The 15,505-nt window shown below is 43.1% G+C and overlaps 1 protein-coding gene across 1 annotated transcript in view; it reads right to left on the reverse strand.

The window, feature by feature from the left end:
* The window catches only part of GABRB1 (gamma-aminobutyric acid type A receptor subunit beta1), an 82,239-nt gene that overhangs the window by 19,849 nt on the left and 46,885 nt on the right, over positions 1–15,505 (reverse strand). The window contains exons 4-5 of the mRNA XM_026699976.2: positions 9,590–9,810; positions 83–165 (exon numbers count right to left, since the gene is read on the reverse strand). Of these exons, the coding sequence (XP_026555761.1) occupies positions 83–165; positions 9,590–9,810 (304 nt within the window). The remainder of the gene's footprint in view (positions 1–82; positions 166–9,589; positions 9,811–15,505) is intronic.

A 15,505-nucleotide genomic window follows, 5' to 3' on the forward strand; every position in this document is an offset into this window, starting at 1 on the left:
AACATGTCATGATTCTTCAACGTGATACGTTTCCAAGTAAAATCGTAAATTTTATGTATCAATGGAACCCAGTAAGACTTACAGCTTTCAATTTCCAGTGTGCAGTTTTGTTCATCCAAAGGATATCTGCGTAAATCCATCATACAGGCAGCTGTGGTAGTAATCCTAAAAAAAAGCCAAGGATAAGGAAGAAAGGGAAAGTACAGTTCAGTCAAAATCAAACTTCTGGCAGTGAGCAGTTGAGTTAGCCTGCAATGCTGCATTCTAACCACTGCGCCACCAGAGCTCCTGCAGCCATTGAAGGTGGAGAAAAGGCAGGAGCAGTGAAGTTAGCCCGACTACTCGCAAAGTGGCAGCCTGGGGTGCACCTGAGGCTGGCTATTTAGCCAAGCAGACAAATGAAGATGACACGGGGAACAAGGTGTTGGTTTCCTAGCTGTATGTTCCCTGGTTGTTATGATCCCTGCCTTGCTTCAGACGGACACTGTAGCTTGACTTTGGATCATGCCTTGTGGACTCTGGACTCTTCTTGCTTCATGAATTTAAGTAAAATGAGAGAGTTGGAAGGGACCTTGTAGATCATCTACTCCAACCCCCTTCCCCCGCACAAGAAGGAAACCCTACACCATTTCTGACAAATGGCAGCCCAGACTCTTCTTGAAAGCCTCTAGTGATGAAGCTCCCACAACTTCCGAAGGCAAGCTGTTTCATTGATTGATTATTCTCACTGTCAGAAAATTTTTCCTTATTTCCAGGTTAAATTTCTCCAGTTTCCATCCATTATTCCTTGTCTGGCCTTCGGGTGCTTTGGAAAATAGTTTGACCCCCTCCTCTCTGTGGCAGCCCTTCAAATATTGGAAGATTGCTATCATGTCTCCCTTGGTCCTTCTCTTCACTAGACTAGCCAAGCCCAGTTCCATTCGTCATGTTTTAGTCTCCAATCCCCTAATCATCCTTGGTTGCTCTTCTCTGCACTTTTTCTAGAGTCTCAACATCATGTGTGAGCGCAGCACTGGCGTGAGGTGTCATGCAGCCTCCTGCTGTGAGCGGCAGCATTTGCATAAAGAGCCACATGGCGTCGGACTGCAAGTAGCTGCAAGCATCCGCAGAAGTCAGGCAGTGGTGTGATAGGTATCAGGGTATGGGAGGCCTGGCTGTGGTGGTCCTAAGTGGGTAAGTCATTCCCTGAAAATATGACCTGGTGCTTATTTTGGAGCCCAAAGAAAATAAGACCAGGGAAACAGTGTTTGTGTGGAGAATAGAATTATTTAATTGTCCCTGGTTATAAGTAGTTTGAATCTGATTTAACCCTCTGCTTGGCTAAAGCAGGAACAATTGTATCATGAGATACTGCTTCTTAGAAAAAGACACAAACATGCATTATATTTTTTTTCAACAGGTATGTACTCTCCCTAGAGAAAAGAGTCTGTTGTAGAATAATCTGGGCAGAATATTCATCTTAATTGTAGCTATTCTACCCAATAGGGACAGTTGTAGGTTTTTCCAATTTTCCAAATCCATTTAAATTGTAGTTTCAGTTTATCATAGTTATGAGGAATACACATCTTGCTGTTAATTGAACCCCTACTATTTAATTTTCTTTACAATTCACATGTTCATCATTCTTGTAAATTCTCTCCTGTTTATCTGTAAAGTTTTTAACCAATATTTTTGTTTTCTCTTTATTTATTTTCAAACCTGCAACTGCCCTATATATATTTTTTTAATTTTTATTTTTAATACAAACAATCCATCATACATTAAACAGTGTGTCATCTGGGTACAAATGTTTTGTGCAATAACAATTAAAATTTCCAGCCATAATCATTACATTAATGTTAATTCTCTACTCTTAAAATTATTGCAAATATACTTGTCTGATTTTTATAACAGTCCTCATCTTAGCTTATTCACTTCTATAAATATATTTTCTGTCTGCCAGTCTCTAACTTTCTCTGCTGTATCATCTTTTCCAACCATGTATTTTTGTCCAACATTTTTGGCTTCTATACATGTCCACAAATATGATAATATGATCCAGGTGCCTGGTGGCATTTCCAACGTTTATCAGATTTATCTTTGAACATTCTTGCCATTCGCACTGGCACGTAATGCCATCTGTAAAACATCTTATACAAGTTTTCTTTATATGCAGTTGATATTGTTAATTTATCATTTCTATCCCAAAGTTTCTGCCATTTATCTAATTCTATTGTATAACCAAAATTTTTAGCCCATACTATCATTGTCTCCTTCATTTGCTCTTCCAATTTATTGCCCATTAAGTAGGACTTCCGGTTGAGGCGCCATATCGAAGCAGTGCGGAGGGACGGTGCTCCATCCTGTATGCCCGAAAGTTCATGCCTGGTAGTCCATAGCGGTGAAGTCGGAGCCTGGAGGGGTTGATGATAGAGAGGAGAAGACCCTGGGGTATCGAGGGAGATCCACAACTCCCAGATCCTGCAGGGGAAAGTACTGAAAACTGGTACGAAAGAAATCGGTCTTTAAGACCTGATCCAGAAAAGTGGCAGCCCAGCCGATTAAAAGTGGAAGCAAAGATTGTGAACAGCGTGGAATAGCAGTGAAAAGTGGATTAACAGGGGATACTGATGAAAGAAAACTCTAAAATCTAAGTGAGAAGGAGGCTCCAAACAAAGGATTTAAGCAGTGGCGGACTCGGCAGTAGAAGCTGGCATATCAGATAGATTAAATGGTAACGGCACGGTGAAGCTGAAAGGTGGTAGACCGGGATGGAGAGAGAAGAAAATATGTCTTTTATATTTGATTTCCTTACTGTTCATTTCTGGGACCCAGAGAGAAAGACTTTTGAGACATCTTGATTGTGTTATGCTGTTTGGTGAGAGATTGAAACAGAATGAACTTAAATGGAAGTGAAAGTGGTGATCTATAGCTGGAGTGACTTTGCAATTTGAGAAAAGGGAAGACATCTTGAAGAAGAAAGAAGCAAGCTGAGTAAAGGAAAACTGGGACTCTGTAATTAATTTATAAGTAAGAATACATATTGATATATACTCCATTCAAGAAGCATGTAGATATTACAATTGTGCATTTATAAAATAGATATCTACAAACAAGTGAATGATCCATAACAATTAAGTGTTTAAGAAAAAGATGGTCTATTGTTGATTAATTGCTGATTAAGTGCTTATTTGATTTTTTTTTACTAATTAATTAAGGAACTTAATTAATGATGATGATGATGATAATCGTCGTAGCGACGGAGAGGCAGCGCCTACACATCTTGTCCGCCTACGCCCCTCAGACCGGATGTCACGAGGAGGAGAAGGATACCTTCTGGGAACTGCTCGACATCCAACTCAGGCAGATCCCACACGAAGACGACATCATCATCTCTGGCGACCTGAATGGTCATGTAGGGCGGGACAAAAACGGACACCAGTGCCACGGTGGGCACGGCACAGGCGATACGAATGAGAATGGCCAGAGGATCCTGGACTTTGCCGACTCCCATGATATGACCATCACGAATACCTGCTTCATTAGGCGAGAATCTCAACTCCTCACCTACCATAGCAGAAACGGGAGCCACCACACACAGATCGACTACATCATCGTACGACGAAGAGCCGCTAAAAACGTGCTCAACGCCAAGGTGTACCCGTACGAATCGAGCAGTCAGCACAGGCCGCTGATGGCGAAGATCAGGATCAGCAAGCCCAAGACCAAGATTGACAAAAGGAATGCAGACCAGCCACGAATCAAGTGGTGGAACCAGAAGAAGATGGCGGGACCCCTCATCAAACCGAAGCAGTTCCTGCAGATGGTCGACGGGCCACAGGAAGCGTGGTCCATGCTGAAGAGCACTGTTCACACTGCCGGCTGCCAACAGCTTGGTTGCACCAAGCCAGGACGGAGATGCATCGAACGAGATACATGGCTCTGGACACCGGAAGTACAAGATGCCGTACACCTGAAGAAACGGCTCTACAAGGCCTTTCTTCAGGACAAGACCAGCGAGAAACTCTGCGAATACAAGGCGGCCAAAAAGGCAGCCAAGAAAGCAGTAGCGACAGCCAGAAGCTCCCACTACGATGACATCTACGAGAAGCTGAACACGCGAGAAGGTGAGAATGAGATCTACCGCCTAGCCAAAAGCAGACACAGGAAGACCCCGGACATTGACCAGTTTCATGGGATCAACGACGAAAGGGGAAATTTGATCGTCAACCCCAGAGACGCTGCCGAGAGGTGGCGGCAATACTTCGAGAAGATCTCCACCGAGGAGTTCCCACACCCACGAACCCCGCGAGGTGACCCAGTTGAAGGCCCAGTCTCAGGCATTTATGCCAGCGAGGTCACCGACGCCATCAAGGCCATGAAAAACGGTAAGGCAACAGGACCAGACGACATCCCTGCCGACTTCTGGAAAAAGGCACTACCGGGCTCGGCATTGTGGCTGTGCGAGCTGTTCAACAACATCGTCTCCACGGGAAAAGTGCCACACGACTGGTACCGCAGCACCACTGTTCCGATCTGGAAGGAAAGGGCAGCCCAGCGGACTGCTCCAACTACAGACCGGTCAGGTTATTGTCACACACTATGAAGATCTTCGAACGCGTCCTTGATAAGCGCATTCGGGACATCGTCGACATCAGCGTCAACCAGGCCGGATTCATCAAGAACTGCGGCACCACCGACGCCATCTTCGGTGTGTGGATGCTGATGGAGGCTCACAGAGAGAAGAAAATCCCGCTCCACACCACCTTCCTGGACTTGGAAAAGGCCTTCGACCGAGTCCCGCACGATCTCATCTGGTACGCACTGCGAGATCACGGCGTGCCTGAGCTGCTCGTACAATGGGTCCAACTCCTATACAGATGTCACAAAAGCCGTGTAAAAGCGGCAGCTGGGATATCAGAGGAGTTTAATATCACCGTCGGCGTACACCAGGGCTCTGCTCTCTCACCACTGCTGTTCATTCTGGTGATGGACACAATTACACACGACCTGTACACGCCCGCCCCATGGACGCTGCTCTACGCCGATGATGTGTTCCTGGCCAACCTGTGCAAGGCTGAACTCGAGCACCTAGTCCAACAGTGGCACGACCGTCTCGAGCAGTTCGGGCTCCGGCTGAACCTAAAGAAGTCCGAATACCTGACCACTGACAATGAAATGACAGGCTCCATCCACGTGAACGGGCAGGAGCTACCGCGCGTCTCCACCTTCAAGTACCTGGGAACTACTCTTGGGGAAGAAGGCCTACTACAAACTGAGGTGGCAGCCAGGATCAACGCAGCGTGGGGCAAATGGAAGTCCGTCACGGGCGTCCTCTGTGACAAGAAGATGCCGATGCGCCTGAAGGTGAAAATCTATAACTTTGTGGTGCGCCCCGTGGCCATATACGGCGCAGAGTGCTGGCCGACGACCAAAGAAGTCGAAAGCAGACTCCAGATAATGGAGATGCGAATGCTCCGATGGTCGGTAGGCCTCACCCTACTCGATCGCGTCAGGAACGAAGAAGTGCGTAGACGGTTCAACGTCGTGCCCATCCCCACGGTCATGAGGCAGTCCCGGCTACGATGGTTCGGCCACGTGAGCCGCACCAAGGAAGAATCCATCATCAAATCTGCAATGAAGGTGACTGTCGGAGGAGCGAGACCGCGTGGTAGACCTAAGCAACGCTGGATGGACACGATCAAGGCCGATCTAGAGATCGCGAAGGCAGACCCGACATACGTGGCAGACAGAGAGGTGTGGAAGCAGTACTCAAGGACATTAGCGGACCTCGCCAGAGCGCGAGACAAACGCTGAAGAAAAAGAAGAAGAAGAAGAATTAATTAAGGAACTCTTGATTACTGATTATGAATTGCTGATTGTCAGAATTGATTTGAAGATAGAATCAATATTGTAGAATTGAAAGTTAATTGTAAAATTACGGTAGAAACTCAGTATGTATTTATGAATATCTTAAATATATATATAGCTTAATCTAAGAAATATATTAGAAAAAGAGTGAAATAAGAGGGAGAACACAGAGTGCAGTGGAAAGGGAGTGGTAGTTCTGAAACATATCTGGGATCTTTTGAGAGTGTTGAGAATGACAACAACAACAAGAAGTACGCAAGTCGGAAAAAAGATGACAACAAGTATACCCTTCCCCTGCAGGACAAAGATCCTTGGATACAATGTTGGGGGCAGAAAAAATCAACACCTACTCCAACACTACAAGCTGTACAGTCTTCCCTTGCAATGATGCAAGAAATGATAGTAAGAATACAAGAACTTATAGCTAGAAACCACAAAGAATTGAAAAGTGAGATGAAGAACTACATAGCAGAAGTGAAAGCAGATATCCAGAAACTGGATGATAAATTTGGAACAATCCAAGAGGCAGCAGTGAGAAATGAACAGAAATTGACGACCATGGAACTTAGGACCGAGAATGTAGAAAAGAAACTTGAAGAGACTGAACAAAACTGGAAAATCCTTTATTGTGAATTCCAAGAGGCAGTGGTTCATCTAGAGCTGGAAAAGGCGGCGTTCTTCCTCAGATTCCAGTTGAGGATCTGGAAAGAAGGTATCAGAGGTAGACCAAGAAAGCAACGAAAAAGTGGCCTCTTATGCCCTCTTATGGCAGAGCTAATTGCAAAGGTCCTCCAGAAAGACAAGATGGAGATAATGAATGATTTGGATGAGGTCTACCAGGTGCAAACACATTATGCACATAGATGAAAGTTAACAAGGGAGGTCCGTGTATGCTTTGCAAAGAAAGCTACCAGAGATCTGTTGTATGGACGAACGAGGGATGAGTCACTGATATACAAAGGCCATGAAGTAGTGACCTTAAAACAGATACCGAGGAGGGTGAGAGAACAGAGAAGGAACTATCAGTTCCTTTCATCACAACTGATCAGAAACAACATACCGTTTAGATGGCTAACTCCAGAGGATTACTGATATCATGGCAGGAGAAGAAGTTTAAAATCAATTCTCTCGACAAGGCATATAAGTTCTATGGACGTTACTTGATAATGGAGGTAGAACAAGAAAGCAATGAAAAAATGGAGAGTAGAAGCCAAGAGGAGATAACATCAGAAGATAAGGAATAGAAAGGGAAAGAAGAGAACAGAAGAACCGAGAAGAGGAAGAAAACAACCAACTGCAGACAACTGTGAACAAGAGTTGTAGAATACCAACAATAAAATGGACAGAGGGATTACCTTACTATCTCTAAATATAAATGGACTAAATTTGTTACCTAAAAGGAAGCAAATGTTTAAGAAACTTGTAAAGCAAAATGCAGATATCACATGTTTACAAGAAGTACATATTTCGAAACAATATGGAAATGTATTAGAAGTCCCCAAATTAGGTAAATTACCTTTGGCCCTGATGAATCAAAAGAAGAGAGAAGTTGCGGTGTATGTTAAGAATTGGCTAAATTCAAAATGAATTTATAATGATGATGATAGAAGGATACTCCTTATAGAGATAACAATAGAACAAAAAAAAGGTATTATTGGTAGCAATTTATGCCCCAAATACCAATCAAAAGGAATTTCACCATAAGCTCTGCAAGAAAATCATAGAGACCGAATTAACTAACATTTGCATAGTACGGGACTATAATGCAGTGCCAAGTATAGAAAAGGACTATAAAAGTAGCAAAAATAATAAATAGGAGAATACTCCCAATAACATTTGACCAATTAGCCCAAGAAATGAACTTAGAAGATGCTTGGAGGGAATTAAACTTATTTAAAAGACAATTTACCTTCTTTTCCAACCCACACAAATCGTGATCCAGGATTGATATGATATGGATGGACTCGGAATTACTAGAAAAAGTAGACACTGTGGAAATTTCGCCAAACACCTGGGCTGACCACAATCCAACTACATTGATTTAGAGAGGAAAGAAAAAGATAGGTAGATGGACTTTTAATAAGAGCTTACTGAGAGACAAGGAATACACCCAAATGATAAACAAGGAACTGGAGATATTTCTTGAAATCAATATGAATGAACATACAACAATCCAAAATTTATGGGATACAACAAAGGCCTATCTGAGGGGACTGACAATAGCGTTCGCAGCAAAAAAAAAACAAAAAAAACAAAGACCGAAAAAAATCAACAGATTGCGAGACTGGAGAAATTGGAAAACTTGGAAGCTAAATTGCAAAAAGACCCATGCAACGAATTAATTAAAAAAGAATTAAGTTTGACCAAACATGAAATAAATTTAAGCCTCCAAGAAGAAATGGCCAGAAAACTGAAACTAGTTGAACAAAAATATTTGGAGAATGTGAACAAGCCTGGGAGATGGCTCTCACACAAATTAAAGAAGGAGCAGGAGAAAAAAATTATAATACCCCTACAGGATGACAGTGGAATATTATGCTCACAAACAGACCAAAGGAAAACAATAGCCCACTTTTTTTTGCCAATTTATATAAAAAAGAAGAAAGCCCAGATGAGAACATTACACAATATTTTGAGGGCATCATAATGGAAACTGCTCAGGATATGCTAAATGTTAGAATAACCTTAAAAGAAGTAAAAGAGGCAATTGGAAGACAAAAAACTAACAAAACTCCAGGACCAGATGGAATAGGGTGGAATTTTATAAAGAATTCCAAGATATAATAGAGGAGTTGTTGGTGGAGCTATACAATGAGACCTTAAATTGAGCTAAAATACTCCAAACATGGACAGAAGCCTTGATAACCCTTATCCCTAAAGAACAAATGGATCCCATCAAATCAAAAACTACAGACCTATCTCACTCCTGAATGTTGAATGTAAGATCTTAGCGGTAATACCGAAACTCTGGTCCCAATTGTGGTTGTAAGTTGAGGACTATCTGTAAATTAGGCAAAATTTCATGCCTGGGTAAAATCTTGAACCGCCTGATATTAGCACAATTGAGAAAGTCCAGAAATATTTCACAAGAAGAGTTCTCCACTCCTCTACTCGTTGTAGAATGCCTTATGCCACCAGACTTGAAATTCTAGAACTAGAAAACCTTGAATTACGCCGTCTTCGGTCTGATTTAAGCATGGTATATAAAATCATACATTGCAATGTCCTACCTGTCAATGAATACTTCAGCTTCAACCATAACAACACAAGAGCACACAACAGATACAAACTCAAGGTTATCCGCACCAAGCTTGATTGCAGGAAATACGACTTCAGCAACAGAGTGGTCAATGTCTGGAATACTCTACCCGACTCTATAGTTTCTTCCCCAAACCCCAAAAACTTTAACCTTAGACTGTCTACTATTGACCTCACCCCTTTCCTAAGAGGTCTGTAGGGGGCGTGCATAAGCGCACCAACGTGCCTACCGTCCCTGTCCTATTGTTTCTTTTATTTTTCTTTTATTTTTCTTATATGTACTCATTTCATGTATTCATAATTATGTATACACTTTTACTTATCTCATAAACAATTGACAAATAAATAAATAAAATAAATAAAATAAAAAGTGGTGGTGGGGTTTGTGTCTGTCTGGAAATTCATGCTGCGGGCCAGTCCTTATCCCCCCCAAAAAAATTCATTTCCAAAAGCATTCAAAATAATATGAAATGTAACATACCGCAAACCATAAAGAACAGTTCCATCTGGATGCAGCCTAATCATTCGATTTTTCACAGTAACTCCATGAACAAAGGATTTCTTGTCATTCGGGAAGTATGTGTCTGGAACCCAGAGATAATCAGCCACTCTGTTATCTAAAGTTAGATTCAAAGGTATGCCAGAGTAGGATAATCTTTTATCCCTCCAGGATTGCTGGAGATACATAGTTAGTGTATAGTCCTAGAGAAAAATAAAAATAAAAAAAGCAATTAATATTATAACTGTTATTAAGATTTGGTTTTATGATCACTATATAACATCAGGATTTATATCCTGAATTTCTTCCAATAACTCAAGGTAATATTCACTGCCAGGGGTCGGCTTCAAAAAAATTAGGAACCAATTCTGTGCCTGGTTGCTAGGTGGACATGGCCATGGTGGGGGGGGGCCTAGTCAGCCTCCTGCTCATGTTGGGGGCTGTTTTGCCCTCCCTGGGCTCCGGAGGCTTTCCCTGAGCCCCCAGGAGGGCAAAAATCACCTTCTTGAGCTCCAGAGGCTCTCCAAAGGCTGGAAATGGGCCCATTTCCACCCTTCTGGTGCCTCGAGAAGGCCCGTTTCACCCCTCCCCGGACTCTGGAGGCTCTCTGGAGGCTGGAAACAGGCCCATTTCTAGCCTTCTGGAGCCTCCTTGAGGTTTTCTTCTCCATGAGCCTCCGCTTGGGCCCCGCACTTACCTGGGATCCAAAATGGGCTGTGTGGAGACACCTGGGAGGGGAGGGGTAGGCAGGGCCAGCCAGTGGTTGCAACTATTGGTTCAGTGAATCAGATGTAAAATTAATACCTGGTTTGCCAGAACTGGTATGAACTGGTAGCAGCCCACCACTGCTCACTGCACTCTCTCCCTTTTGATGGAGCTTGGATTGAGACAAAATAACAGATTCAATTCGCCCCGTGAACAGGGGTGGGATTCTACCAGTTCGCACCTATTCGCTAGAACCAGTTGTTAACTTTCTAAGCAGTTCGGAGAACTGGTTGTTAGAAGAAATTGACAACTAAAAAGACCAAAGGAGTTGATCCTTTTGTTTTTTTCCCCCACTTTTCTGGCCCAATCCTGTAAGGAAGACAGGAAGGAAACATTCTGGTGTTGCTTACAGAAACTGCCTCTCTGTTAACCCTTATTACATTCTTGGCAGGACTAGACTTCCTGTCTCCGGAGCTTCTCTGGAGTTATTTTTCCCTCTCCTTTGCTGGTACTTTGCTTGTGGGGAGCCTGAAATTGACATATGTGTAGCAATTTCATTTGGAAACCTCACAGCTTGACTTTATTAAAGGGGAAGGGTTATTTTTTTACACTGCTGTTGGGAGGAAATACTCCCCTGTTGGAGTTAGCACTTTGAAGAAATAATTGAATAATGAAGCAGAGCTGCCGGAAAGAAGCTTTTAATGACAAGGAACCAAGATAAGTGACATTCAGCAAGGCTTCTTGGCTAGCTAGAAAGATTGACATTCAAATGTTAGTTTACATACCCTTTCTGAGTTTTGGTCTAAAACTGGTTTTTGGTGAAGTTTAATTCTGTGCTTGGTGACGTTTAATCCTTTTTTAATTGATGGGATAATTTTCCCTATTCAGCTTTGTTTGGAAGGAAAAAGGTTAATCTCTGTTCTTGAAAAGAAACTGGGTTGAGAAATCTGGCTAATTCCTGTGTCTATTTGTTCTGGTAATTGGTTTAACAAGCAACAGCTATTGTGATTTAATTATTTGTATTGTGTTTAAATTTTTTCCTGCCTCATGGTTTCTTTTTCTATCTGGGGAGGGGGGATCTTCCTTCACTGCTTTAGTGGTTCCTGGCACTGTCCTTTTGGGGTGTACTTCCTAGAGGCAGGATGCAAGCTTGGCACTGGTTTTTAACAGCCTTTCTGGGAGGCATGTGATCTTTCCTTAAATCTGGATGTTTTCCTTAGGATATCTTGTGAGGTGAGTGAGACCAGCTGGTGTCTTTAAGTGGTGCAAATGGATCTAAGGATTGCTTCTCCTGGGTGTGCCCTTTCTGGAGAGCTTAAATGACCTCTCTGCTAAAGGGTTTCACTTTATGAGCAAGAGTTGGCTGCTAATAGTTATCATTGCATTTTAACTATTTTAATTCCTCAAGGTGCTCTGGCACCCTGCCTGATTTTTAACTCTGGCTTGCAAGTATTTTTAATCTAATGATTGGTATATAAGGCAGCTTTTAGCAAGCAAAGAAGCTTTTTGTATTTTTGTACAGGTAATCCTTGACTTACAACAGTTCATTTAGTGACCATTCAAAGTTACAGTGGCACTGAAAAAATTGACATGGCTGTTTTTCACACTTAACTGTTACAGTATCCCCACGGTCATCAGAGGCCAGGTGAGGAGAAGCACCCCTCAATAGGAGTAATGTTGAGTTGGCCATGTCCAGCCAGTCACATGACCACCAAGCCACGTCCACCAAGTCATATGATGTTCTGACCCAAGCCTTGTTCAAATTAAACAAACACAAACTGTGTATAAAAGCAACCCTTTTTAAAATTCTTTGCATTCCCAGCCAAGAGTCATTTAAAAATAATTGTCCGATATCAAAAGCAAGCCCTTTCAAGGTTGCAGAAGGCTACCAAGAACAGAAGACTAATTACTGATTAAATATCCACTGACAGAAGTTTCAAAAACAAACTGAAGTTAGCAGGGCTTCAATGAGGACTCAGAGTCTAATGAGCTTATTTGCTTCCTGCAAAGAACACTTCCCCGAGGGCTGGGTTTTATCCCTTATGAGAGGGTCCATCACTTTCCAGCCTTACTCCTGAGTCACCCTTGCTGCTTCAGCTGTTCTCTCCTTCAAGCATCCCTGCATACATGTACACTGGGCACAGGCTCCACGGGGTCCTCTGCTTCACTGTTGCCAGACTCCCAAAGCTCCGAAGGAAGCACCGCACTCTCCGATAGTCCTGGCCCCATCCCTGCATCAGACACAGGACTCTCATCTGAGTCCTTGTCAGACTACCTGACTGGTTCCCTTTTGTCCTCGCTGTCAGAGACCTCTGCCGTCCGCACCTGCTGCCGGCGAACCACAACACATGGCCAGCAAGCCACGCCCACCAACTAAGCCACATCCACAGAACCGGTTGTTAAAAAATTTGAATCCACCCCTGCCAGTGAATTTCCATACTGAGATTGACTTAAACATGGGAGTCCTCAATGTCCCCATACTTTAGTACCCTGACATTTCACAATTAGGAAGTGAAGACCAAGTTAATGGCAAATGCAATCCCTTAAACAGTCCCATTTTGATAAATCTATTGATCCAGACATGTTCATTACTTATTATTAATCTTAATTCAAGGGGAAAATGTATTGTTTACTTTGTCTTGTTGTAAATAATCACTTACCCACTTTCTCATTGTACTTATTTTGTGAACTTTAAGGGCAGTGGTGCACACTGGTTTGAAAATTGGCTTGACTTCTAGCTTCATCTTCAGGTAAACCTAAATATTATAACCCAGTCCACAGAAAACTGATTTTGTTCAAGCCCTGAATCCTATGAGATAAAGTAGATAAAGATACCAAGCACATATTACAAATTTCTTATGTGTTGGGGTTGTATTGTGGATGTCATACAGAAAAGATATACACATGTACAAAATGTTTCCTTGTGGGCGGAGATAGAAACGTTTAAGTGGGTGGAGTAAGGGGATAAATTGCGCTGGAAGGCGGTTGCTCCCAGCGCTAACCTTGTGCAGGTCTACTGTGCTTGCTGATTTACTGTAAGTACAAAATAAACTACTATAAACCCTTCCATTTGTTGCTTCATATCTACAGATTCCAGGAAAACAGCTAAGAGAAACAATTAAAAACAATAGCACAGAGTTTTCTCTCTTTCTCTCCCTTCCTTTCTTTTTCTTTCACATGAATACAAATGCAGAAATACAAACACACTCACAAAGATAAAGCCATCATCCTGTGTGTGTTTTTTTAACCATCCAATTTCCATAGTTTGTAGGGAAAGGAACCGTAATATTTTTCCCAAAAAGAAGAAAAGAAGCATCTACCAGCAGAGGGAAGAAGAACTAGGGGGAAACATGATAGCATTGTTGTACGCGTGCACGCGCACACACACACACACACACACACACCCCTGGCTATCTGGGACGATCTTCAGCAGCGGGTGGGGGAAAAGGACGAAATGGGTGGCGCCCCCCCACTCCAGCCCCCTCTCTCTCTCTCATGCACACACACACACATACATACACATGCGTGCACACACACACACACGCTAGCCAGGGTGTGCCAGCAACGAAGTGAGCCAAAAGAGCCTGGGAACGGTGGGGAGGCCCTTGGCAAGCTCGGGGGATGGTAGGGAAGGGGAAGGCAAGCTTCGGGGACGCTGGGGGGGATAGTGCGACTCGCAGGCTTACCTTTCAGCAGGAAGATCAGAGCTGCTCAGTTGGGACATAGGGTCAGGCACCATGTGGGAAAGCAGGTTAAGCCACAAGGACCCAGTGTGGAGTGAGGAGTGACTGGGCAGGGTGAGCATAGGGTGGGGCAAGTGAGCAAGATGTGACCAGGAACCAGTTTGGGGGCGTGGCCAGCCAGAAGTCGCTACCTGTTCAGCAACCCACGCCAAATTATCTCTACCCGTTCTCACGATTAGGTGCAAACCAGATGAATACCACCTCTGGCGGAGTTCTACTGTCACTGGATTGATGATCCTAGTGATAGGGAAAGGTCCAATGAACTTTGGGCCTAATTTTTTTGATTGTTGTAAGGATTGCTGGAATTTAGTAGATAAGTATAGTCTTATCTCCAATATGGAAAGGTTTGGGTTCTATTCTTTTCTTGTCAGCCTGAGTTTTACAAGCCTCTCTAGCTACTGGCCATGTGTTTTACAAAGTACCCATCCACTCCTTTAGTGAGGGGGTGGTGGGATTTTCTGTGGGTAATTCAGGCATGGGGATGAAATCTTGGCCTGTGGCAACTCTAAAAGGGGTAAAGACAATACTTGAGTTATATACAGAGTTATTGAATGCAACTTCAGCAAAAGGCAGAAATCCAGTCCAGTTATCCCGTTGATAATTAATAAAACATCTTAGATATTGTTCTAGGACTGAGTTAGTTATCTCAGTTTGACCATTAGTGCACATGTGATGCAATGAGCTCAAGCCCTGGGCAGTGCCAAGTAAGCTCAAAAATGCCCTCCGAAATTTGGAGGTGAATTGGACCCCTCTGTCAGAGATGATCCTTTGCGGAGCTCCATGAAGACGATAAATGTGTTTGAAGAATAATTTGGCTAGACTTTTGGCAGTTGGGATCTTTTGGCAGGGTATAAAATGTGCCTGTTTTGAAAACAGGTCTGTCATGACTCCAATAACAGTATTCCCCACACTTTCTGACAGTTCTACAATAAAGTCCATAGAAATCTCCAGGGTGCTGAAGGTTCGGCTGCCTTCTGTAAGATTCCTGGGGTTTCCCCTGAATGTCTTTGCTGCTGCACAAATGAGGCAGCTAGCTACATAGCTCTCTATGTCCTTTTTTTTAGTGATGGTCACCAAAATTGTCTTTTAATTAGGTGTAAAGTTTTCACAAATCTAAAGTGTCCAGTTAATTTGGAGTCATGGCACCTTGCCATTAAGTGCAGTCTTTGGCTAGCTGGAACATACAACTTCCCTTCCACCCAAGCAAAGTCGTCTTTCATCAAACAACTGGATGTGTGGCTCACAAACCATTCATTGGTGGCCAATGCTTGTTTAAAAGTTTGAGTGGTGTCAATGTCCATCAACGTTTCCTGTTTTGCCTGGGATCTGGTGATTACTTTAATGGCCAGTTGATTGTTTTGTACTATGGGCTTGATTATGTCTGGCTTCGCACTATTATATCATGGTTTCTAGATAGTGCATCTGCGAGAAAATCCCACCCACCCACCCC

Source organism: Pseudonaja textilis, chromosome 6 (assembly GCF_049901715.1).
Source record: "Pseudonaja textilis isolate UNSWEBS1 chromosome 6, rPseTex1.2, whole genome shotgun sequence".
NCBI lineage: Eukaryota > Metazoa > Chordata > Lepidosauria > Squamata > Elapidae > Pseudonaja > Pseudonaja textilis.